This window comes from Trachinotus anak, unplaced genomic scaffold (genome assembly GCF_046630095.1).
Source record: "Trachinotus anak isolate AG129_WGS33_773 ecotype Australia unplaced genomic scaffold, CSIRO_AGI_Tana_v1 ptg000019l, whole genome shotgun sequence".
Lineage (NCBI taxonomy): Eukaryota > Metazoa > Chordata > Actinopteri > Carangiformes > Carangidae > Trachinotus > Trachinotus anak.
The window spans coordinates 16,214,423-16,239,940 of record NW_027273870.1 but is presented as its reverse complement, the minus strand read 5'-3'; the positions used below and the strand labels follow the sequence as shown (position 1 = coordinate 16,239,940).

General features: G+C 39.7%; 1 protein-coding gene across 5 annotated transcripts in view; it reads right to left on the bottom strand.

Moving 5' to 3' along the window:
- The window catches only part of tbc1d1 (TBC1 (tre-2/USP6, BUB2, cdc16) domain family, member 1), a 47,758-nt gene that overhangs the window by 19,772 nt on the left and 2,468 nt on the right, over positions 1-25,518 (bottom strand). For 2 of the 5 annotated variants that reach the window (XM_071503185.1, XM_071503184.1), the window contains exons 3-14: positions 10,424-11,014; positions 8,761-8,850; positions 8,571-8,675; positions 7,511-7,643; positions 6,014-6,105; positions 5,103-5,219; positions 4,714-4,839; positions 4,316-4,461; positions 3,218-3,481; positions 2,246-2,362; positions 1,892-2,005; positions 1,529-1,662 (exon numbers count right to left, since the gene is read on the bottom strand). In XM_071503185.1, coding sequence (XP_071359286.1) covers positions 1,529-1,662; positions 1,892-2,005; positions 2,246-2,362; positions 3,218-3,481; positions 4,316-4,461; positions 4,714-4,839; positions 5,103-5,219; positions 6,014-6,105; positions 7,511-7,643; positions 8,571-8,675; positions 8,761-8,850; positions 10,424-11,014 — 2,029 coding nt within the window. Of the gene's footprint in view, positions 1-1,528; positions 1,663-1,891; positions 2,006-2,245; positions 2,363-3,217; positions 3,482-4,315; positions 4,462-4,713; positions 4,840-5,102; positions 5,220-6,013; positions 6,106-7,510; positions 7,644-8,570; positions 8,676-8,760; positions 8,851-10,423; positions 11,015-22,105; positions 22,970-25,518 lie in introns of those variants that run through there. The other 3 variants (XM_071503189.1, XM_071503187.1, XM_071503188.1) reach the window with 3 other exon arrangements.

The window sequence follows — 25,518 nt, the reverse complement described above, 5'->3', positions numbered from 1 at the left end:
CTGTCTTCTTCCTTAGAAGGCTGAACTCTGCAACTGGAGCATGCAGAGTAATCCTCATGTTTTGTTTGACAAAGCTCTTATGTACACACAGACACGCTTACACTCAACAAGTGCACAACGCTGGTATTATTGTCATTTTGGCAAGTGATCTCAGAGATGCCATACTGTTTTGTAACAGTAAGTAAAATATGTGCATAGCTCAGTGAGATAAAATTATATCACAGACTTTTTCCACTTTATCAAACTCTTTCTTGTGCAGTATGTTTTGTTTTCAGCTTTGCAGCCTGATGTCAGCCTTTTTGTTCCTAATTGGCCTGGGTAATGTTAAAAAGGCTGCTTAGTCCCTTTAGTTTCCCTATAAAGTACGTTAGTACAAAGGAAATATTAAAAAGATAAGTAGGATAAAAGGATCAGATTAGTAAATATACAGACCCAATTTCTATCATTTTAAAATATTTTCATCTAAAAGAACACTTTCTGAAAGTTTCATCTTTAAATTCATACTGTTACCTACTCAAAAATGTCACAATTCTGCCATGGTTATCACTTTAAAGTTGTTCTGATTCTGCTATTAAAAGCACAGCTGGTATCTAGTCCTCTTAATACATTTTCACCGAAAGACACAACAAACAGTTTGCATAGGTTTATCTCATGCCTGGTTTCACGCTGAGACAACTTGTGTTACATTCCAGCATGTAAGCTAACTGTGTCGTATTTACATGCTTGGTTATTGTGATAACGCACAACCTCAGTGTGGCTCCTGGCTAAAAAAGCACAGCACATCTTCAGTAAATCGATAATCTTTCTCTCCCGTGTGCTCTGGGTTTTTGTTTATGTTGGTGTACTTCAAGGTTCTCTACAGTCAGAAAACCTTTGCCAATGACACCAGTGGCCATTGAGTGGACTCCACTCAGCATCCTGTTGCTTACATGCATGCTTACACTCTGTAGGTTGGTGTGTGTGAGAATTCTGGGCAGCAAAAGCAGTGACGTGACATATACGAGACTGAACATGAAAGGCTGGCATCATGCTGATAGATGAGGTAACTGAAGTTACACTGTTATTATAGTTTAACTGGAAGACAGGATAGTGTGAAGGCAGGACATGTGAGACCACTGTTTGATTAACGTTACTGTACTGAACAGGTCTGGCAAAGCATTGAGACAATGACAATCCTAAACTAATGTCAGTTACAAACGGATTATAGGAGTCTGATGAGTGATGGACTGGCGACAAAGTAACAGGTTCTAAGGAATAGACATCTTGTTTTGTGCTGGGAGCTGGTGGTTTGTTGACATTAGCGGACTCCATTTCTAAGCTAACGTTAGCTTGTGATACAAACTGTTGGGACCGTAGGCAAGTCAAAGAGAGGCATTAAGGCAAGGCACTCATGAGCGATCATTAACATCACATCCTTTAGATTTTTCCCACAAAATTCATCCTTTACATAGAAATCAGGGCCACTGGCTGGCCCTTATGGGGAACCCTGTATGAAAATCAATTAATTTGTGAGAATGTGCATTCTTACCGTTGGTGTCTGTGTTCTTTTGAGGTGTAGCGACCCGAAGGAAGATCTGTTGCCTCCATGAGTGGCGGTGACTGCGCAGTGGGCTTTCTCCGACCCCACATGTTGCATTTGGTGTAGAGAGAGCCGCTACGTCACTGAAAACAAAAAACAAATCACAAGGAAAGTTACACTTGCCATGATAAACATTCCATAGGCAGGTCACACTATACTGTTCACACATACACACACGCCTATACACATGTGTATATAAATGGAGACATAAAATCAGTGAGAGGAATCTATGAAAAAGGAACACAAATTATTATTATTATTATGCTTGACACACAAACATGGCATGACTGTTTGGTGTACATGTGCATGTACCTGCTCTTTGGCTCAGGACAATCATTCTCTTGGACAGGGGCCAGAAATTGAAATTTCAGAAAATTAGGGACAGAGGAGGAGGAGTGGAGACGAGCACGCAGACCACCCAGAGGACTGAGATGGAGTGATGGGGGTGACAAAAGGAGGCAAAAGAGATGAAGAGAGAAACTTAGGCCCCATCCACACAGACACATTGTGCTTGGAAGAAATGCTTTTGAACTCCATTTATGTCAATAGAAGGATGTGACTCGTAGCGTCCATGCAGACTATGACATGGTTGCGTTTTTGTATTGCAGAGCACTGAAATGAGAGATACTGCATGGGCTGAACAGAGAACCAGTTTAAGATCCTCACCTTCTTTTATTGAGCCAGGCTCCAGAAGAAGGGGAGGAAGGATGATGAGGGAGCAGAGGAGAGGGGAATGAAGAGCAGGGAGGAACAGGAGGAAGGGTGGAGTCGGTTGGGGCATGTCTGAGAATCAGTGCAAATACAGAGGGAGGAAGAGAAAGAAAAAGTGCAAAGAAAGTCAAACACTGAAAAAAGCATGTAAACAGAAAAAAATGAAGAGAAAAAGCACAGAAATGGAAGAAAAAAGTTTTTTGAAGGGAGAGTTTGGAGATGTAAATGAGTAGCTATAGTCTAGAATTTTAATTGATAACCAAGATTTTAAGAAATAAAGCATCACTTCTCTGACAAGAGCTCAGCCACTTAATGCATTACACTGGCTGTATACTCCTATAGGCAGTCCTTTATAACTCCTATATATTTCCCTGTACTTATACAGTACCTGTGCATGTGACACCCTCCTTAACAAGTATTCAGCAATTCATGAGATTGTAGCCTGTAGGCTAATTCCTGGTCATTGCCATTCATAAAAAGTTGAGCCTGCAAGTGTGGTTCCACACACATCACTGACAGACCACATACTTACACATACAGTAAAATTTCAATGCATGCTGTAAATAGCAAATATGTTTCTGTTTCACTTTCTCTCTTACACTTCGTTCCTCTTGCTTACTTGCTGCTCTCCTTCTTTCTTTTGCTCTCATCTCTCTCTTATAACTCTAACAAGACAACTCTCTTTCTCCACATCATATTAAGATGTGAAAACTTTCAGGATGCAACACATCAATCATTTAGCCCTGGACCTGCATCCAAACCTTGCATATATCTTTGAGATCCCACAATACTGAATAATAGGTCATATTCTCACATTCTACTGTCCAGCAACATTTACTCCTCCACCATTTCTTTGTTTGTGTTGTTGCCAGCACACAATATGAATACAAACATACCCAAATGCACACAAACACACATTCTGCTTACTTGCTCTGGTGTGGCGTGTCGGTGCTGACGGAGTAGTGTCGTACGAGCTTTGGCTTGGTAGCGGCAGTGGGGTCCTGTGGAGTGTGAATTAGTGTGTGCACTGGTGAGTACTCAAGTACTGAGGAGGGAGTGGGAGGGTGGCTGAAGGTGCTGGCCCGTCGACGGAAGCCCTGTGGCTGAGCTTCACCGGGTAGAGAGGAGGAGGAGGGGGAAAGGGGGAGAGAGGTGTCAAGACGCTTCAGGTCTCCTGTTGAGTTGTGGCACCTGAAAAAATGAGGCAAGAGAGTTAGGAGAAATAAGTGGTATGGACACAATATTGTATATACAAGCCTCATGCAATCCCTCACAAAAAAGCTTTTCAAATGTGTTATATGACGATATGCACTACGCAGATTTCTCAGTCAGAGAAAAGAAAACTTCCCATAATTCAAACAGGACGTTGCTACAGTTTGTGTTCACTCCTAAAATGCTATTGTTACATAGTTTAAAAGCTGTTTCACAAAGTTAAAAAGCACAATTATCCAGTCATATGTCAAAGCAGATATTTTAATTCCTAGAAAGTTTTAAAATGTTTTTGGTGACAAAAAAACACTGAAAAAGCACATTTCCTTCTGGCTAAACATCCATATTGAAAGCTTTCCACATAGCCTTCACTATCCCTATTGTCCTCTTACATTAATGAACAACTTTGCCAGAGGTAATAGTTGAAGACTGTGAACTTATTGTTGTACCTCTGGGTTGACTGGGTCAGTCTGGCAGCTTCCCTAGCAGCTCCCCACCACCTGATCCAACTCACCACCAGGTAGTGAGCTGTTGACAGCTCTGCTGGCAGGTGTCAGGACATCAAAGCACTGGCAATGCACCACGCCACTACATCTAACCTCGCAGGGGGTGTCGTTGCAGCAGACCCTAATTACTATGTTAGGCTAAGACTGATCAGACTACAGGGCTGATGACAGGACACCCAACTTATCTCAAGGTCACATACAATCATGAAATCCAAGAAAAACAAGTAGAACTGCTCTGACAGCAGTGACTGCTCTGACCCAAGATATGACTCAGCATGTGGTATGGGCATGTGTCTTTAGTTGTGTTTACCTGAGTGGGCTGGTTGGTCGTAGCTGAGAGGAGGCAGGCAATGGGTCATCTAAGCAGGGCTGGTCCTGGCTGCTGACAGTACAGATGGAAGAGCTGCTGTTACTTGCTTCACTGTTGTCCCTCTGAGCTCTGGCCTTGCTGCTCCCCTGAGAAGAACACACACCAAGCTAATGTATGTAGCTTTTACATGTAAACAAAGACCAGACACTTCTTTGTGGATTTTTATTGGGTAAAACACCATTTCTAAGTAGAAGATGTAAAGGTCCATATTCTATGAAAACAAAAACTACCATCTCTACTAACATGTATATTTTCAAAGTAATGACAGCATTCCTCATACGTATGTGCATACTTGTGCACAACTGCACACAAGACAAAGGCAAAAAGAGCACTGTTACCTTCCAGATGCCCTCCAGGGACTCAGTGAGAGAGCGCTTCGCTCGACTCTTGAACTGCTCAAGTCGCTGGCGGCTGCTACTCTGCTGCTGAGCCTCCACAGGGGCTGGAGCTGCCTCCTCACATACCTACAAAAGCATGAAGAGAGACAGACAGAGAAAGCACAACAGTAACTGAGTGAGAGGGAGGACCACATAGTCTGACAGTTCCTTGTATGTCTGCGTAAGAGGCAGATATAAAAATGTCTTTTTCCAGTTGTCTTTCCTGGGTGATTTGCTCTGTCATGGAATTGTTGATTCTTTTGAGGAAATGTAGGAATAGAAACAGGAAATGAGTGAGACAGAGCTGTTTGATTGTGGCTGTTGTCATTTAATATAGGTGCAAAAGTTACCTGTTTGCCGTCTCCAGGTAGTGTGTGCTGATGGCTCCTCTGTCTCTCCTCATATAAGTTCCTCAGTGAGGCCATCACTAACTCATTCTCTTCCTGATCGTTCTTAGGACGAGCCCTCTGGAACACACAAACACAAAATACAAATTTTAAATGAGTACTTAATATTAATTCATTCAACCCTGGTAAATATAAGCTATGTGATGAACAGCTATTATAAAAATACCTTCTAAATGAGGCTTTTGACTGTAAAATAACTACATTATATTGCCTGACTGTGGTAGAAACATTGTCCTGTTTTAGTGCATGTCATTAAGCTAAATCTCCAATGTCAGGAGCCTAACTGATTCTCTAATCAATAAAACTTAAGAACAAGCTGCACAATGAATTAGGGCCACAAGGGAATTTCTTTTTTACACTGGGCTCCTAAAATAACGGTCAACAAGCACTTATCTGGCACATAAACTAACAGAGACGCGTTTCACACTGCTGCAGTTCAGCTGTATCACCAGCAGATGTCAGCTGAGGCATAGAGAAATATTCATGGCATTCAGCTCTTCTTCTGTTACCATATATACTAAGTCTGCTTTTACTGCACAATGGTGATTGATTTATTTTAAAGGTTAAATAGAAGTGCTAAATCAAACAACTGTTTCTGGGAAAAGAAACAAAAACATTAAGTGAGCTGAAGAGAGGAGAAAGACGACAGAAATTATTAAGTCATGTGTAAAGAGAGATGAGTGTGTCACTGTAAACCCCACATGAAAATCTTGTGATTCTACAGTGATTCTGTCAGGATGAATGTACAAAACTGCAGACTGACTGGTTTCTTATCTTGTTGCATTCACCTCAAAGGGAACTGTAGGAATTCAGAAACTTGCTCTTCAGGTACACAGACAGAACAGACAAATTACCATAGTGTTTTCAAAGACTGACGCTTGCTCCTGATTGTCCAGAGTGGCCAAGTGTCTCTGAAGCTCCAGTTTGGTTTTAGATGGGTGTAGACCTGCAAATACAGTTTTAAAAAACATTAAAGATAAAGCTACTCTCAAATCAAATTTGTTTTACATGTAGTAGATGCATGTTTACATAGTCCCAGTGCCATAGTATCTTGGTTTCACAATTAAGTAGCACAATATCTACTATGGATGCAGCTGTCTAAAGTACCGGTCAAAAGTTTGGACACACTTTAACTAAGATTAAATTAAAGGTGTTGGTATTTCTTGTGATGTAAACACAAAATCAACCTTCCATCAATCAACATATTAACTCTGGCTCCATTTGAACTGAGCCTTCAATAGAAGGCTTGTCCAGTTATTCTATTTGCAAAAGTCTATACCCGGCCATTACTTATCTTTCAGCACTTATGACTGTATGAAATATTCAGAGATGTTAAGAGAGGAAAACCTTATCATTCACAGTGACTCATATATCATGACATCCAAGCTCTGATCATTGTAACAGCCAGAATATGCCCCACCAATAAATGACTGATAATGTATAAGGTATGTATAACACAACAGTTTGATTACTATTATCATGACACTATACATATATATATATATATATATATATATATATATATATATATATATATATATATCTCAAATCACAAATTTGCCTTAAGGGACCTTTGAGTCCTTAGATCTTTGAATCAGACAAGTAAAAACTCAAAACACAATAAAACCCTTTAATGGAGGAAAAAAGAAGAGTCTTTAGGAAGAGCAACTGACGAGGGCTCCCTCTTCCAAAATGGTCAAACATGCAATAGATATCATATGTACAGAACAGACCAACACAGCAAATTACAGTATGAACGATCAGGATGACAAAAGTATAGATATATTGTAAACATGCACTCGGACTGTATGTAAATACTCGCACTGTCACACTAATATAAAGGCTAGCTCTAGATCACATTGCAGCAGTGGCTATATCTGTCCTTTTCATTATTTCATATATCTTATTCATAACAACTTGCAGAACACATTTGATATGCACATCAAATATTTATAAAATGTAGTCTTTTAGCACTTTATTAAAATTGCTAATTTCTTTGCTGGATTAAAATTGCTAAATGTACAATGTTTAAATGAAATGGCTCTTTGATTCTACAAGTATGTATAGCTGTATAGATCTGACCTTCAAATATTATTTCCACATCCAGCATGCAGTGTGTTTATGTGCCGTCTTACCTGTTTCTCCCCTTCAGAGGGCCACGATGGAAATAAGCTTTCAGCTTTATTGTGTTTTTATGCTTGACAGTTTAATTGTATGGCAGGACTGGGTAGCCACAGTCTTGTATTTACTTTTACTGTTGTCAAATAAATCTATCTAACCAATGATAATTCTTTTAAGCTTCCTCATTTCTTACTCATGTACTGTGAAGGAGCTCAGGGACAGTTTCCTACCTTCTATCCTCTCACACAGTCTGTGGAGCTGCTGCATGGGGCAGCTGTCACACTGCTGGCTCTGGGTCTTTGCATTCTGCTGCAGGGCTGCCACAGAGAACGCCTGCTTCAAAGTCAGCATGATTTCGTCCACCTGCAAGAGCAGAATAACAGCTCTTTCATTTGCTCTGTCGTCATACAACCTTCACAAATCTTTAAGTGCATTCATCAGTTTCTTTCACCAGTATTTATTCACAGTGGCTTCTTTTCAAAACTGTATTCCACTACAGAGAACAGTTACTAGAACAAATTCACCCCACACCACCAAGGGAGATTTGAAATATTCAAATATTTTAAATATTTAGGATCTATTCTGTTACTATGCCTAGAATAATTCCTGGTACGTTTTAATATATGTGGGAAATCTGTGCTTTCACAGAATATGTATGTGGAATAAAACTGGTAGTAATATATGACGATAAAGACATTCACTGCATGTAACAAAGATATGCAATGTTTTCCCACAGGTTGTTTGCTCTGGCAGCAGCAGCAGGTTCAGTGACTCCATATAGATTTATGTCTCTATATAGTAACTAATCACACCGCAACATCAGCTGACAACTATACGGTAATACAGTACATCCATCTAATGACCAATGCTTTTTATCAGCCTGACAGTCCATTTGGCTTGTGTCGGCACAGGCACACCGTGACTCAGTGGAGCACAGATACACTGAGTCATAAGTCTATAGAATTAGAGCAGCATTTTTTCTCAGTGGATACAAATCGACACTAGTGACAAATATCAGCTTCATGCAGTGTGGCAAATTGAATATTTGAATATAAATTGACAAATACAGAAGAACACTGAGTGGGAAGTACTAATAGGGAAGAATTGGCATTAGGAAATACACAAAATGCTCAACTGAGCATTATATTCACATGAACAGTTAGACAAAAGATGATTCTAGGTGTATAGTGTATTAAAAATGAATGTATGCCTACTTGGACTTGTGTCTTGCCAATTGTGAACTTTCAAAAACTATGAATGGAGATGACAATGCACAAGACACCATCTCACCAGTGATTCGTCTGTGCATTGGAAGACATAGCAAACAAAGTGGCAGTTCCCTCCTTCCACCGTCTCTCTGCAGATGAAGCCGAAATGATCTACGTGACGAATACCCTGGAGAGAGATGAATGACAGGTTTTAAAATCACACACAGACATACACAGATTTAAACAGTATGTAGAATCCCAGTGCTTTATACCTGTGAGCAGAAGGAGATTTCTCTGAAACTCTTCTCAATGGCAACTTTCTTAGTGTCAGGACTAACCAAGAAGATCTGAGACCTGCCAACCTGAAACACAAAGGAAATACAGTTAGACTCTGTATATGAATGTGCCATCATATGGTGTCTATGGTGAGTTTTCTTGTATGGTTGTGACAACAACAATGAACCTCACATGCCAAACTAGTCCCAGCTTCTCACACTGAGCTGAACTGCAACTACAAAGCTTTATCAGTGATTGGTGCATCATATAAAGGAAAAGCTAAAAATAATCCTTTTTAAATTATGCAGTTTCATGTTAAATTTATGTTCAAAAAGTACCAGGGCATTTTAGGACAATTCCACTTTAGGGGATATCCCAGTTGTCACTACCATTAGGATATGAGTCAGCGTCACTCCTAAACCTAAAGAAGGGTTTCAGTGGTTCATAATAAGAAAGCCTGTTAAATCACAAGTCTCCCTCTGTATCAAATATAATCAGACCCATTCTAGAGGAAAAGGGGGGATTTAATGTGTCTCTTCAAGACTGAAGAGAAATAAATGAGAGAATTATGTAACCAGGGTGAAGTAACTGTGACTGCTATCCATGGCAGCAGTAGGATGTATCATCAATGTCAATAATATGTCTGCTGTATCTGCTGAGGAGGACAGCAACAGGCACTGGTGGTTCCTGTGCCAGCGGTCAACATTTCCTGTCTGAAGGACAAACAGGAAAACTCCTGTTGGCAGGAGGTCACTAGAGGCTGAGTACAGGTCAATTAGGGGAGCGTGACAGGGCTCATTTTGGGCAGCACTCAGCATTCACTCTTGCTGAGTCATTAAGGGGTTTATATTTTTGTCGTTCTTTTGTTCTCTCCCTCTCTGTCCTTTGTGAGTGACTGTGTTCGAGGCCTTTTCATTTAGGGAATCCAAAATTGCACTTTACAGCACTATAAAGTACTCTTCTTATTCTCAACAAAGACGTGTGTGAAATTGTTCGTGTGTGAGCTGGACGAAAGCGTTTTCATCTGAAAAGCAGTGTGCTTTGCAATATTGCCTCCGTTCAAATTTTTCTATAGTGGGTGACAAACAAACTGTACAAAGATGATGTGGTTCTGGTTTTAACCAGTAGTGGCTAATATTATTTTTTTGATGTGTTGACAGAACTGTATTGTATGAGGAAAACTGCTTAGACCTCATGTTTCTATTTCATCAAGTTAAGTTATTTATATAACTGTAGTTTGAAACTTAAGTAAATAAACAAACTAACAAGCTAACTAACTATCACAGTATCATCTTAATCTGTTAAGAATCCAAGAAATGCATGACTATTCTCACCAGAATGATGGTTACAGTGTTTATTGACAAACTACATTTACAGCAGCTTGTTAATTTTGTTTAATAATTATGGGTGAAAATCAATGTTAGTTTGGTGTCCAATAATGATTTAATCTCTGCCTTAGTTTTTTGTTTATTCCTCATAGTGACCAAGGCATCACTTCATTAATTCAAGATATAAAATATCTTAAAAAAAGATTGATGTAATCTTACAGTTGGACCGGGCTTATTGGGACCGCCGAGCACAGATGAGACTGCTGTACTGCTCACTCAACCTCGCTTTACTGTAACTCACACATTTATCGAGCAGATTTCTGAGCGTTACCGTAAACAGCATGGTCCTGTTCTCCCGCAGGCTGGTGGGCTGTACTTCAGCAGAGCAGGCAAGTGCATCAGTAGTGTTGGTGTGAGAAATCTCAGGTGAGAGTCCATTCTCATCCAGGGCCTGCAGACAGGGAAAACTGGGGTCTCGCTTGAACAGGACAGGGCGCTTCGCAGTGGTGGGGCTCCCTGCAGAACCATTACCAACAGCACCACTTCCCAGTCCATTGGATTGGAAGTTTAATGCCCTCCTTAGCCCACCCACCAAACCCCCACCATTTTCTCCTTTATCAGTCGTCCCTGAGCCATGTAACTGGCTGAACTTCTCGATGCACTCATCAATGAGGGCGGGTGGGGCTTTCTTGTGAGCAACACTCACACGGCCGCAGAACAGCACCTCAAACTTTTTGGCAAAAGCTGTCGGAGATACAACAGCAATGGGGGCCGCGGAGGTTGTCGTTGCAGAGAGATAAGAAAAACTTGGTTCAGAGGGGTCACTGCCTCCAGTGGAAGTTTTGTTGGAAGTGGTGGTGATACCATTGTTGCGTGCAGAGCTCTTGCCAGCCTGCCTCAGCGTACTGATGATCTCAGGGACCTGAAGAGATAGTGAAAAAAAGATAAGAACTTGTAACAACTATAAAGAAACATTTTAGCTCACCACTGCACAGTGCACATACTAAATGTACAGATAGGAACTGTGGAAGAAAACTGAGTGTTGAGAGTCCATGTGAATATGATCACATCCATTTTAGTCTAAGAAAGGACAAAAAAAAAAAATACGACAACAGACAGAAACATAAACACCTGCCAAAGTACAGCATGGAATTCAATTTTACTTTTATCCGTATAGATGCCACACCTCAACATGATCTAACGTGCCATATGGTGTAATATGTGTTATGGTTCCCTGGAATACAGCATCCCTTGTGATGTCTTCCTGTGTTGAAAAGAAGCTGAATTGGGACCTTTCGTCTCAAAGCAGGCTTTGTATTCACTTTCCCCTTATTTGATTCCCTTCTTTCCTTTCCTCCTGTTCTGTCCTTGCCTTTTTTCCTCCTCACTCTCTCCCTCTTTGCGTACCCATTTTTTCTTTTGTAATAACAACTACAAATCTAAAACTGGATATTTACCAGTATTTCCATCTTCATATGTTTGTACTGTGCACATTTTAGATTTTTGCATGCAACCTAATTTAGTTTCAGCATGCCACTGTTTATATCGACACAAAAACAGTGGTACACACAGACAGCCACATACATATTGTAACAGAGACTCAAAATGCTACTGACTGAAGAGAAGGAGAGCAGATTCACTCCAACGCTCCTACAAAAACACACATTATACACTCTCCTTATAGCTCAGTTTTGTCTACATCATCTGCTGAGGAAAATTTCTGGCACTTTAGTAGCTAAACACTTCCCATATGTTCACCAGCTACTTGCTAATTTTATCCATCTAGCTGCTAAAAAAAAAAGCTACACAATGTAGCCATAAAAACCCAAATCAGTGAGCTGAAAGAAGATAAATCACTGCACAGGGGAAATGAAAATTCATTTGCTAATTTATTGTGGGTCCACTTTCACATTATAGGTTATAATTTGACCCATTGTTAAAATATCAAATCTGTTAATTCAGTATTGATTAATCAACTGATTTTTAATATCAATATTAATCATCAGCCTATAAATGTATACATTTAAGTAAATAAATCTTGAGAGAAGGGCAGATGGCCTATTTCACATAGCAATGGTCATATGTCTAAAATATGACACAAAATGATACCATATAGCATTTAACTCATCACATAGTGAGATGCTGTCAAGATCTTTCAAACACAGCACAGCACAAATCAGTGAGTGATTGGTCTGGGCTACGTATCATGAATTCGCTTTTAATATATTAAAGTGGAATGTTGCAGTGTTGGGGAATATGAGATAACACTTACAATTTTTTTTTGTACAGCCCTATATCATAGGATGTATGTAAGGAATAAGCAGGACTCAATAGTAGCGCGGACAACGGGACCACAGCTCTGCCTCTGTCCCTCCAACACTGTGTCTCTGGCTGAAATCCCACATGGATCCAAAAGTCAAACTGTAGCAGCTCATAACAGATGGAGCATGCCAAGTTGAAACCTTTCACTTTCTTTTGAGCAATTAAACACACTCACTGACATTCATTAACGATATTCAGGAATGATTTTGTATTACTTGGCTGTGATTGTAGTCTATATAAAAACTGATTTCTGTGTGGTTAAAAAAGGAGCGCTGGAAACAGCAGAAAATGTTTTATTGTTCTTGTCTGGCTTCCTAAATATTTACGTCAAGTTTGGATAGCTATTCTCATACACACATACACACACACACACACAGTTGCAGTGTGAGATAAAGCTCAATATAAAGCCCAGTCCCTGGCTACTACATATATTCTGTTAATCTGTACGTGATCAAGCAAAATCTGCTGATAAGTGGACATTGAGGGTTGAATGGGGACAGGCGAGAGCACATGAACGGTAACTCAGGGCTCTCACTCACATAAAAATCCATTTCTATTACCACTCTTTCCATGACTAACAGAGGATTTCCATGACCATTAAAGCAGTCTGACACATTGCTTGTGCCAATTTTAAACACAGACAAGCAAAGAGACAGACAGAGGTTTGAGAGTGCTTAAAAAATAAAGAGGCTTAGAGAGGTTGGAGAAACAGGCTCTGTATAAAAGGTCAACAGCCAACCTTTAAGTTACCCTTCTATGTAAGAAGCCATGGTTAGCTTAAAATCAAGTCAGTTAGAATGTACTCAAAACATGTGTGAAAACAATGAAAACCTTCACGGAAACTTATCAAACCACTGTTGCAGCAATGAACCCCTTCTTAAATTGGTAAATCACACAAAAGCTGGTGACACATTCAAAGTACTCAGTACACTTGGTTTACTATCAGGCACTGACCATGCAGATGAATCACAATTGTTTAATGTGTGTCTGAGTCTGAAAGGAAAATGATAACAAGCACATAACGGAGTACATTTTTGATCGTGACCATGGCTCACTCCCAGCTCAATACAGCAGTGGTTTTCCATGGTGTAGCATAAATAATGTTACTGTGAAAGGCAGGAGTAGCTGGAAACAGTGATTTCCAACATGTGTGCTACTATCTCCACAGACATTTGGAATAAAAGCATCAGCAACACAGTAAAAACCTGCACAACAAGTTCCCTTTGATTTGTAAATACTCAAACAGACATATTCCGGTCTGCTGGCTAGGCAAGCATGGATGACCTGTACTGTGTTTTGTTACAAACACGTTCTTTTTCAGGACACTGTGTTCTGTTGATTTGTAGCTTTTTGCTGATAATTGCCTGCAGTTGCATATCAACACTGTGACTAAATGCTGACATACAGAGAAAACTAAAACTAATTAAATCTCCAGTTACACACAGGCAAAAAAAAAATTGTGGAAAAAATTCTTTTCATGATTGTGTGTACTACTGGCATTTTGAGTTAATGATGATAAATAATGTAATAATTCATTAATCCGTCTATGAAAAGTAATCTAAATTTTGGACTGAATCAGCAGCAAAACACAATCATAGCATTCTTTCTACAGTGGAAATGAAACATTGTTCAGTCCCACAAATGTGTTGCACTCGCAGATATCTTTGCTTTCACATTGTGTCCAGCTCAATCCAAACCAGCTCCACAGGGTTTATGTCTGGAGACTATGCTGGCCTTTCATCATGCGAAGGCGCGTTTAGCTGTATTCTTCTAATGTTTTGGTTCATTACCTTGCTGTATTTTGAACCCCTGACCAACCAGTCTGTCTTCCTCTGTTACTTGTAATTTTCTCACCATTCTTTTCAATTTACAGTTCTACTTCCTGCAGTTAGGTATTGTCTCAATAATGCATCAGAGGTTGTAGTAACAGTTTGTTCCAGCACTGCCTTTGCACTGACAGAGGGTTTGTAAGTCATCAGGAAAGGTTCAGGCCCCTGTAGGAACTATTTGCATTAATGTTCCAGGCTTCATTTACTTGCTGCAATTTCCATTTCTTAATCTCTTAAAAGGGCCTGTTTATCATGTTTTACATGATGTTTGACAGCTGCAGCAGCAACAACAACAACAACAACATCGACATACAAATCCAACAACAACCTTTGGCTGCCCCCATACAGTATACATACGTTTCTGCTATTGTGGGGCTAGTTTGCTTAACCACACTGGCAGTGTACCAGACCAGGGAACAAAAAGGAGGAAGTAGACGAGCTAAGCAGAAACAGCGGTTGAGTCACACATCAGTGATGTCATTAATGTGAGATGCCTGAACAGCTACTAAATCTGCAGTCTCATAGACAAACTTCCAGCCGGGTCCTGCTGTGTCTTGCCTCGGCATGAGGTGTGCTCGCTCCTGCTCTTCTATCAAAACAATACCTGCCTCACAGCGACACACTTGGTGCTTCTGTCCACCATTAACTGTACGCTGCTCTGGATAAGTGCATCAGATAAATGTTCCCACTGTTACAGATGGTTTTTCTCCTCTCAAAAGCTACCAGCACAGCAGTGCAGTGGTGGAATGTGACCAAGTAAATTCACTCTACTGTACAGTATTAAGGTAATTGCGCTTGTCTCGAGTGTTCTGATTTTCTCCTACTAAATAACCCTATATCACTACCACTCCGAGGGAAATTAAGAACTTTTTACTCCACTACATTTATCGGGCAGTTACTTTGAGATTACAATGACAACAGTTTGTTAAGCAGCTGAAATTAAATCCACCTCAAACAGCTGAAACATTAACAGCAGGAAAAGCACAAGTGTGATTAATGACATTAACAATGGCTCAGTTCCGTTACGTATCCCAGTTGCTGCTTCAATGAGCCAGCACACACTATACCAGGACCTCCTCTCCATCATTAATGTTGTTAAATATACCTGTGCTTTTCCTGCTCCGATATGTCAAAACGTCTGTTATGACAAAGGTCGTACCAATCAGAATGAGTATGTAAGTCACCCCGCCTTAATGGGTGCAGCTGCAGGAGAGCGGGAGCTGTCAGTCAAGCGCATATGATACATGCTTCCATTTTTCTGAAAAGGAGGAAATAAGTAAAAACACCTCTGTGCATGGACCATGAGTGTGAAAGGTCGGGTAACTTTTTGAAAGGTGCATTCCGCATAAAGCATTCTGCATTATTAACTGCACTTTTCACAGTTAATAGTTTTGTACTCTTACTTAAGGTTTAAATAATTTTGTACTTTTACTTAAGGTTTCGAATGTAGCACTTTTACTTGTAATAATATTTTTATTTTGGGGGTATTTCTAATTTAACTTAAAGGACATGAATACTTCTTCCATCACTAGAAAGTGAGGTTACTCAGTACATTCCTGTGTGACATGCCAGACAGCACAACCTTTTTGACCTTAGAAGTGAGTGAAGTTGCACCAGGAATCCGTACTCCCATTATTAAAATGAGAAATTTAAAGGTTGGGGCAGCCTTACTAAAGTAACTCTCTGCATGCTTTCTAGGATTAAATTTACAAGCTATTTTGTAATATGCTCCTGAAGACATAAGTGAAAGCCCTGCTGTTCTGTGAACACTGAGCAACTGCTGTGAAATTTGGCCTGCTGTATACTGAGTGACCGAGAGGATGAGAAAAAAAACGTTAAACCACGCATTCCCTTTTTTCCAGATGGGTATGTAGCCTGGTTTGTTGGCTGGTTGGTTAGTTAAAATGCGACCAAAACACTGCTCAATTTTGCTGTCTGGATGAAATTACTATGGGTTCAAAAAAGATAGTTTCAACCTTTGACAAATGGTAAAACATTGAGTCTAAGGTCCCTTAAAGTCAAAATGTAAAAAAGGAGGAGATATACAGACAAAGAAACAAAAAAGTCAAAGAAAGAGCTTGAACTAGTCAACTTAAGTTTGAACATGAATTTAAATCACACATATAATAGATATTACTCACAAATACAGAATTTTTACAGCTCTATATTATACTTATAGTTACTTTATGTTGCTTCTAAGTGTAACTTTTAGACATAGTTTGCTCTGTGCTGCTTTCATTAACACTACATATAGTGATGCCATGGGCCTCACTTCCAAAGAAATACTCAAAACTAAACAGAGTGCTAGATAAAAGAGAAAGACACACATGTACATTCTACTCGCTAGTTTTCATGTTGAATAAAACTCTTCAGTGATGGTGAAATACATGGTAGATCAGATCATGTGCCAGAGTGGTACAATGTGGCACATGATATTTCACCATACCGGGTATTTAACGTAGAATAAGTAGAAGCTGTGACCCTGAGGCTAAATTGTGTGAAAATCTTACAGTGTTTTCCCATCTTAACAAAGCAGGTGCACACAGGAATGAATGAAGACCAATACTGTTGATTCTATAACAACTAGGCCTAAACTGAACCTTCGGTGGTTATTAGTTTGTCACTTTTCAACACTTTGAAAGCTAGTGAGGCCAAATGATAAAGGTCAATATTTTGGATATTTTGGTATGATAATTTTTCATAAACCATGATTTCTGCATTCATTTCACGACTACTTTATTTTTATTATTAAACATAGTTAGCTAAAAAAAGCACACAAAAAAATAAATAAATCAACAAATGATGGATTTAGCCCATGGCTACTTCCAAACCTACTCACTACAGTATATATAGTATATTCATTTAAAGTGTCTTTGCCATCCTTTACCCACAGACTCGAATACATCTTACAGCTCCCATCTCGTTGACTATCTCCTTCTACTATCTCTTAAACCACAGCTTCATTTATTCATTCACTGCCTGTTTAACTCACATGCCGTTAGCGTTCAGACACCATGTTTCTCACCCTCTAGCTTCTAGTGGCTACTTGTTTTTAATCACACTGGCATGGGAGAGGAGTCTGCTATCTGTCCACTAACAACAGACCTCTCTCTGTTTTGCCTACTCCCCTCCATCTACCCCGTCCTCTTCCTTCTGCTTTCACTCTTTGATTCTCTGAAACACTTGAACTAACAGATACACAGAGCCCTTGCTCATGCCTCTGCTCTCACTCCTTCACTCTCTTTTGCGTCTTTCTGGCATTAAAGATACACAACAGCCATAAAGAGGAGGAGGAGGACTTGTTTTCTTTGTTATCTTTGTCTAGCCTTTTCTCATTTCAGCCCACCTACCCCCAGTTTCACCCTGTCTGCTTTCTTTGGCTGATAGCTGCTCCTTAACTGCTCGGCATGATGATGTTATCAGCCTCTTCTACTTTCTCATACAGTCGCTCCCTTCCCAATTGCATTTTCAGTTGAAACCTCTTTCTGCATAAACACATTTCCACACAGCATAACATAATATCACAAATATGGCTATTTTGCATGAAAAATATCACATCGTTTAAATGTGAAAATAGTTTTCATGCTTCCTCCTTTGAGAAAGGTTAAACTTAAAGGAAAGTAGAGCTGAAACAATTAGTCAACTCACTCATAAGAGCATCAATAAACAAATGTCAACTATTTGAACAACTGATTGATTAATCAAGAAAATAACCAGCATATTAATTGATAATGAAAATAATGACTTGTTGTAACTACAGTGGGAGGTGTACTGTTTCTGTCTGTTTGTATGATCAAGCAAGAGAGAAAACCAATGAATCGTTTTTCCCGAAATTATGACTCTACTAAGTGACAGATTGTGGTGGATCTCCCCAACCATGATGAACATAAACTGACGCATTTCTTTGTACATCATCATCATATGTCATTTGTTCTTAAATTTCTTATTCCAATACTTCCCCTTTTTTAAACATCCCTTCCTACAACTTCCTTCCTTTTATAGACTGCTTGACTACTCCTGACTACAAGGCTAAAACATCTGATTTGGAGTTGAGAGAAGGGGAGTTGAGAGAGGATTTGCTCCTCAGAGAGCAGCCTCAGCTATAGACACACATTACACAGTATCTTGCTCAGTGAAACGTTTACATGAGGCTGATCTCAGACAGGAAGGCAGCTGGACACAGCCTCAGGCTGTGATCCACAGACTTGGCCTCTCACAGAGGAACAACATTGAACAAGTATAGCCTTTCTCACCAGGCCAGAATTACACAGAACTAGTGTAGTACTGACCTCGAAAAGAAGGAAGTTACACAAGTACCACCGGTAAACGAGAAGCTGTAAGTCAGTGCAATAGACAAAATAAACCTTTCAGTGTTTGTCAAAGAGAGGAAAAGGGTCAAAGGTGAGGATCATATAAAGAGTATAGTCAGTTACAGGGACTGTCAGAGCCAAAATTATTGAAGAAATTCCCTGGGTCTACATTAGAACCAACTCACAAATGTCTTCTACTGAACTAGTCTACATCAATCCAGCTTTCTCTACTCTTTGCCAACATCTGGCTTCTCTCTTTATAAACTAACTGGTCTTCTAAGCTATTTATAAGGTTGAGGGCTTCCAGTATAACCATGTGCCCCACATTTATTCAGCAGCGGCAGGCAAGCATGACAAAAGGTGTGCCCAGCAAAGATGGATGATAAAACACAGCAATGCGATTCCAGTCCTCTACCAAAACATCATAAATTTACAGAATCAACAACTTCATTTAACACTTAAGAGTAACTTCATGTCTAGTTTTAACTGTATTAACTGATCTGTATTAATGAATAAATGAGTACAATGTGGACAAAAGCTACACCCAGAGAAAAATTACTTACATACTCCACTTAAATCAAAATACTTTGTAGAAACACTGTAGTACAAATGTGCCAGACTAGCTTTAACATACACATTTCACTTGTACACATGACTAGAGGTGCCAGGTAAAAATGACACACCAACCAGCCTAGAAATGCAACAACAATGACGAACCAACCAAAAGTCCAACTTCTGCACTTCCCATGGTCATGTGCCTGGGTCTTGTGCCTTGTGGAGTGTAGCCAGAGCTCAAAAAGGATCAAAGTTCAGAAGCCAGAGAAATGGGAAAATCTGAAAGGTTTGGGGGACAGTTGTTAAGCAGGAAGTGTCACTGGGTGGTTGAAAATGGTTAGCCACAAGAGTGCAACACACTGACCTCATTCCATTTGAATTAAGGAGCCACTTCACAGCACAAAAACGAGCGAGGCAGAGATGACGAACTCATTCAAATGTGATAACAAGGACACAATGTAGGGGCTTGTTGTCAAAGTGCTGTGCTGACTCAGACTGAACTCTCAACTAAGAATAAATTAGGTCAGTAAAACTCAGAGATAACACCCACGCTCTCATTTGAGGAGACTTAAAGAGTCTGTGTTAGGTGCAGCTCTGACACTGACAGGATGACAGGTGAGACAGGCAAACTCTAGGCTGAATAAAGTGAAAGACAGACTGCTAGACAAACAGACAAAAACAGAGTGACAAATAACAGGGACTGACTGTCAGTTATATAAAGACAGGAAGGTGCCTCTGGTTTACTAGCTTGTTTTTTACTACAGTGCAAGGACTATGTCACATGAAGAGAGAGGAAAGTCACATAAAAAAGAGGGAGGGAAGAGCATGTGAGACCAAGGGATTACAAGAAGAGGGTATTGCTGAAAAGGAAAAAGGGGATTAAAAATCCAAGCATTACAGTCTCTCTTGGATAATTTGGGTCATCATTAACCCAAATCACTTTTGAAAGTATGTGTTTGTCAAGAATTAGGTACTTTCCAAGCTGCAACAGGCGGCAGTTGATTTATTTGGGAAAGTTTAGCGTCAGCTCTTTAAACTAGGCAGTCGGGAGAAGACTGAGGATTTCTGTCAACCAACAACGATACCCACATCTAACTAGTTTTCATCACAACTCTAAAACTAAGAGATAGTATGTTGACAGCTTCATACACCTGTTGTAATTTATAGCACAATCATTTCATCAGAAAACCAAAGATAGAAAAGGAGGAAAGTGTAGATAAGAGTCACTATCCCCAATATTCTGCAGTCCAAATGGGGATGCTATATCTTACTTCAGGACATGGCTATAAGGTGTCATGTATGTGCAACCCACCATAAGGGAGAGACGGCTGAAAAGAGAGCTCAACACAGACTTTGTAACTAATATGGCATACCAAACTACTCCTGTCTCCTGTTCCAGGAGTGAAATCCTGGCATAAGCACAATGGCTCTGGAGGTGATATCGCCATGACTCACTCACACGCTCGCTCGCATACACCTACATTTGGCTTGTGTTTACAACAGCTAAGCAGACTGGATTTTCATGTCCTCAGCTTTATAGAGGGTCTGACAGTCAGTAAGCCACTGTTTAACAACACCAGCAGCTTTATCGCCATCCAGTAGAGGAAAAAACCCCGTTTGATTATTGGAATGATTCAGTGCATCCAAACCAGGTTGAGCAAAATTGTGAGATAGAAAATAAAGGAGAGCTCCTCCCCAGTGTTATGCACCATGCAGTTTATCTGAAACAAATGGGACTGTGTCAACTTGTCAGATTAATTTCTAATTAAGCACTTAATTGTTTGGTCAGAATTACAAAATATGAAAAATGTCTATCACCTTTCCCAAGAGCCCAAGGTGATATCTTTATCCAAGCAACAGCCTAAAACCTGAAGGTAGGAAGACTAAAAATAACATCAATACTCACATTTGAGCAGTTGTGAATTTTTGCCACTTTTTCATAACAAAGTACTTACATAATTGATAATTTCTCAGATCATTACTATTTAATTTTCTGTCAATTAACTAATCAGTTAAATCATTTCAGCGTTAATTGACTTTGACTTCACAATAGTGTTGTGAAAGGTTCTTGACTACTTTGATAATCTGTAATTCATTTTGGTCATTTTTCAAGGGGAAATGTCAAATATGCTCTGGTTTCTGTATCTCATGTGTAGTTTTGCTGTTATTCTTTGTCATGTATGACAGTAAACTGAATATCTGGGTTTTAAAAAACAAGAAGAAAAACAAGCAAACTGGGCTCTGAGCAATTGTTAATGGCATTTTGTAACTATTTACGAACACTGATAGAATAAACCATTAGTCGATTCATTGTTAAAACAATCATCTGCGTAATCTATAACGAGATATAAGATGCCCTAATCAAATACATACTCATAAGATTTCAATACATCCACTCAAGTACCAATCTTCAATTAAAATTTCATCTTCCAACTTTAGGGGAAGTTTGACAAATAGAGACCTCCATCTTTATCTAATGTAAATACCCATTGATGTGCCCGAATCAAACTTGTCAACTGCAGAAGCATAGAAGACCCTCAATATTTACAACCAGCTCTTCAACAGGAACCATTCAGTGATGACATTTTTCACCCTTAGATTTCCAGACCAATTATGGTGTGGTACTTACCCCAGATCCATATCATAGGAACAGGGTACTCTAATGTTTAAGTTCACTTGTTCTTCTCATGGTGCCACACACAGGTATATTTGGCATAAAGACAAACATGAGCGTCATGAAGTTGGCTGAATAAGGAAACGTTAGTATCGTGTTTAAGGTGAAAACTTCACTCGGCGTCAATAATAAAGAGTACGTTACTGGACACGTAACGGCTACTCAGCTAACGTTAACCACGGCTAACTTGTTGAATTTGGCTAACAACAGCTTGCGCTAATTTGGCTAATGTTAATGCTCAGTTAACGTTAGCTAACTGTCCTCTTAGCATGGCAGGCAAACTGAACTACAGCGCTCAAACACGGCTTTTAAACTCAACTTACATCTTTCTGTTCTTGCTTGATGTTGAACAGGTTGAGCCGCTGGAGTCGCGCTTTCATCCCATCCGCCATAAACTTTACAAAAACAAGATCTGAGTGGTTACTTCTCTGAAACTCGTTCCTGACAGTGTGGGACACCTCCGTATGATTTCATTGGAAAGTTGATTTAGCTCCCGAGGATCCGAGGAAGCCGAGGATCCTGTGGTTAGGCATCAAGGTGACTATCATAAAACCGCAACGCGTCCTGTTCAAAACTTTCAAAGCAAAATAAATCCAATTACATATACATTTTGACTGCACTTTCGTGGCTTTTATTTTGAAGGCAACGCCACAAACTTCCGTCTTCACTCCAGCTAACTACGATTAATTGACGCAGCTGAATCCACCAATACGCCGAGAGTCTGGGGTGGACACAGTTCCTGTCCCGGGGTAGTCAAACTTTAGGCGGTAGACTTTTGGGTGGTTTTCTCTTTGCCGTTACATGATGTAGATTATCTTCGCTGGTATGACTGAATACAAACAGTATTTCCTGTCTGCAGGCAGAGCACAGCCAATCAAGCAGGAACGAATGCCTTTGGGAAACACTGCGGAGACCGGACGAGAGCTGGGAATGAACTTCACGTTTTTATGTCAGGGTCCTTCAGCCCACATTTGATATAGTTGTGTTTCAAGCTCCACAGCCTTAGAGCAGAACATATCATACTTCATATTGTAGATTTCTATGACAGGGTAACAACCATTACATTTCCATGTCTACAAATGAAACAATAGGAAAACTACTATGTACATGTTCATCATTTAGTTAAAAAAAGACAAAAACTTTTATCTAAGTTATATCTAAGTTGAACTGACTGTAGCCAATTTGCACTACATTAATAAAATAAGCAAACAAGTAGTTAATATTAATACATACATACATACATACATACATACACACATACATATTATTATTATTATTAAATACAGTAATAGACTAGTGCCCCTAAGAAGTCAATTAGTGCACAGTAGTCAAAAAAATCTAATTCTGTAGTGTCAGTCATTACCATCTGTTCAACTGAAGAATAGTTATTAAGTGACTGTAAAAATAAAATTCTACTAAAATAATAAAAAATGTATTAAATAATGAATAACTAATAATTAAACTAAATAAATGATTACATAATTAAGTAGGCTACTCATGACAGTGGTTAAACTGGCTTAGAAAAATCAAATTCCTTTTAAAAAATGTTCCCACTTCAACATTGTGAACTCTGTGACACCTCTGTGGTGACACCCAGTGGTTGCTGTTTACCACTCCAGGAGCAGCAGGGAAAAAAGACAGTTTCTGTCCCCTGAGAAGCTCATCTTTATTTCTGTAAAGCTTAAAATATGCATTAACGATACTTGACATAATGTCTGTGATGTTTTTTTTAACCACAAAAAACACAAACAAATGTTTGTAACAGACTTTATGTCCCACATCTTTATGAGCAATAAAAATATGTTGGGTGAGTAGCTGAGCAGTTAGCCCCCATCTCTCTCTCTCTTACTTTTTCTTGTTCTTTCACATACACATATATTTTTGTACTTCTGGGGACCGTTACTGACATAATACACTCCCTAGCCTTTAATCCTAACTATCATGACCAGATCCCTTCCTCTTACCCTAAACCTAATTCTAACCGTCACCCTTAAGCAAAGTCTTGACTTACACTTTTAAGGAAGTGAGAACAATCCAAGAGGTCTTCACCCTCAAGGTCAAAAACATAATTAGCAATGCGCCCACATGCACACGCACACATTCAGAAAAGTGTTGTGCACAGCTGTACACAATCTTGTCATTGGGGCAGTACCCAGCACAGATTCAAAACAGTAACCTTTGGCACCTCTTTCCTGCTACATTTTTCAAATGTTCACTGTTTCTCCCTATTGGTCGTTTCCCCCGTCCTGCTGTCTTGCTTGTAACAAACTCTGTTGACCTGCGGAGAGTGTGGACAAGAGTCTGCCGCTACTCCAGTCTACACTTTGTTTGTTGCCAGCTGCATCTTTTCATCTACGAGCAAAAAGCTTCACCAGGATGGCTTAACTCACATAGAGGCACCCTGCCCAACCAAAAGAAATCACTGGAGCACTTCACATCAATACTGCAATGCTTTCAAACACCTTGAAGAACAAAACTTTCGCAATATATTATCAATTATATGATATTATCAAAATATGTTGCAGCCCAAATAATCATCATAATCCATCATATCTACTGAAGGTTATTGAATGCTATTGTACCTTTAAGTTCAGGTGCACATGTGTACCTTTAACTTTAATGTTATGTCACCTCCGCCAACTTTAAAGAGACAATAACCACTGATGCAGAGTGTGACTGTGTGTGTGTGTGTGTGAGTGTGTGTGTGTGATACAGTGTTTCCTGTAAAAAATCTTCACAGATGTGTGTGGTTTTCATCGTGAGAGCCGGTGTTACACCCAATTCCCATCCTATTCTAATAGTTTTTGCACATTTATTGTATTAAATAAAGAGGAACTTGCTGGTAACTGACATCCAATAAACTCAAGTGAAAGTGAAGCAGCGTTAACAACAGACTAAGTATTCAAAGCCACACAGTGGTGCCAAGGGATTGCATTCATAATCAGCATGCACGTAATTGTATGTGCGGCATGTGTGTTTGTGTCTAAGCCCAGTGTGAAAGAGCCAGAGCGACAGGTGGTCAGCCTGACATCACCATCACATTTTTTGGAGGAGCTGAAAAGAGAGCACACACACACACACACATACACACACACACTATCACACACACAAACTCCACAGTAAACACATCACAACAGGCGCTGGGCCGCAACAGGAAGTGGTTTCCATGGTAACACAGTTCTACATCCTGCTTGGTTGATGTCAAGGCACACTCATTTACTCTTGATCCAGAAAACACACACACAGACAGACAAATAACCTACACACACATGAAAAACATGTGAACAGCCTGTGGACAGCAGATGTACACACACACACGAACACACACACACACACACACAGTTATATTTATAGTACACATAGTTCCTGCTGGCTGTTCATAAGGATGAAGCCTATGTAGGTATTTGTTATGTATGTATATGTTATGGGTCATGCTGATATAAAGTATTCTGCCATCTTTGATTAATTTAATCTCTCATTTTACATCTTCCATTGTCTTCATCTCCCTGATTTGGCCAGCTCTTTTAAGTCTGCTATGTTGGGCACGGCATGCAATGAGGATGCTATCAAATGACTGACTCTGACACCAGCTGCAGCTTTACAGTGCACACAGGGGCTGCTGGCAAAGCACGCCATGTCGAGGAAAGGATTAGAGGTCAGTGCAGGGTGTGTTGGTCAGCAGGATGTGCCAATGTATTGTTTGTGGATTTTATGTTTGTTGGTGTTGTTGAATGGA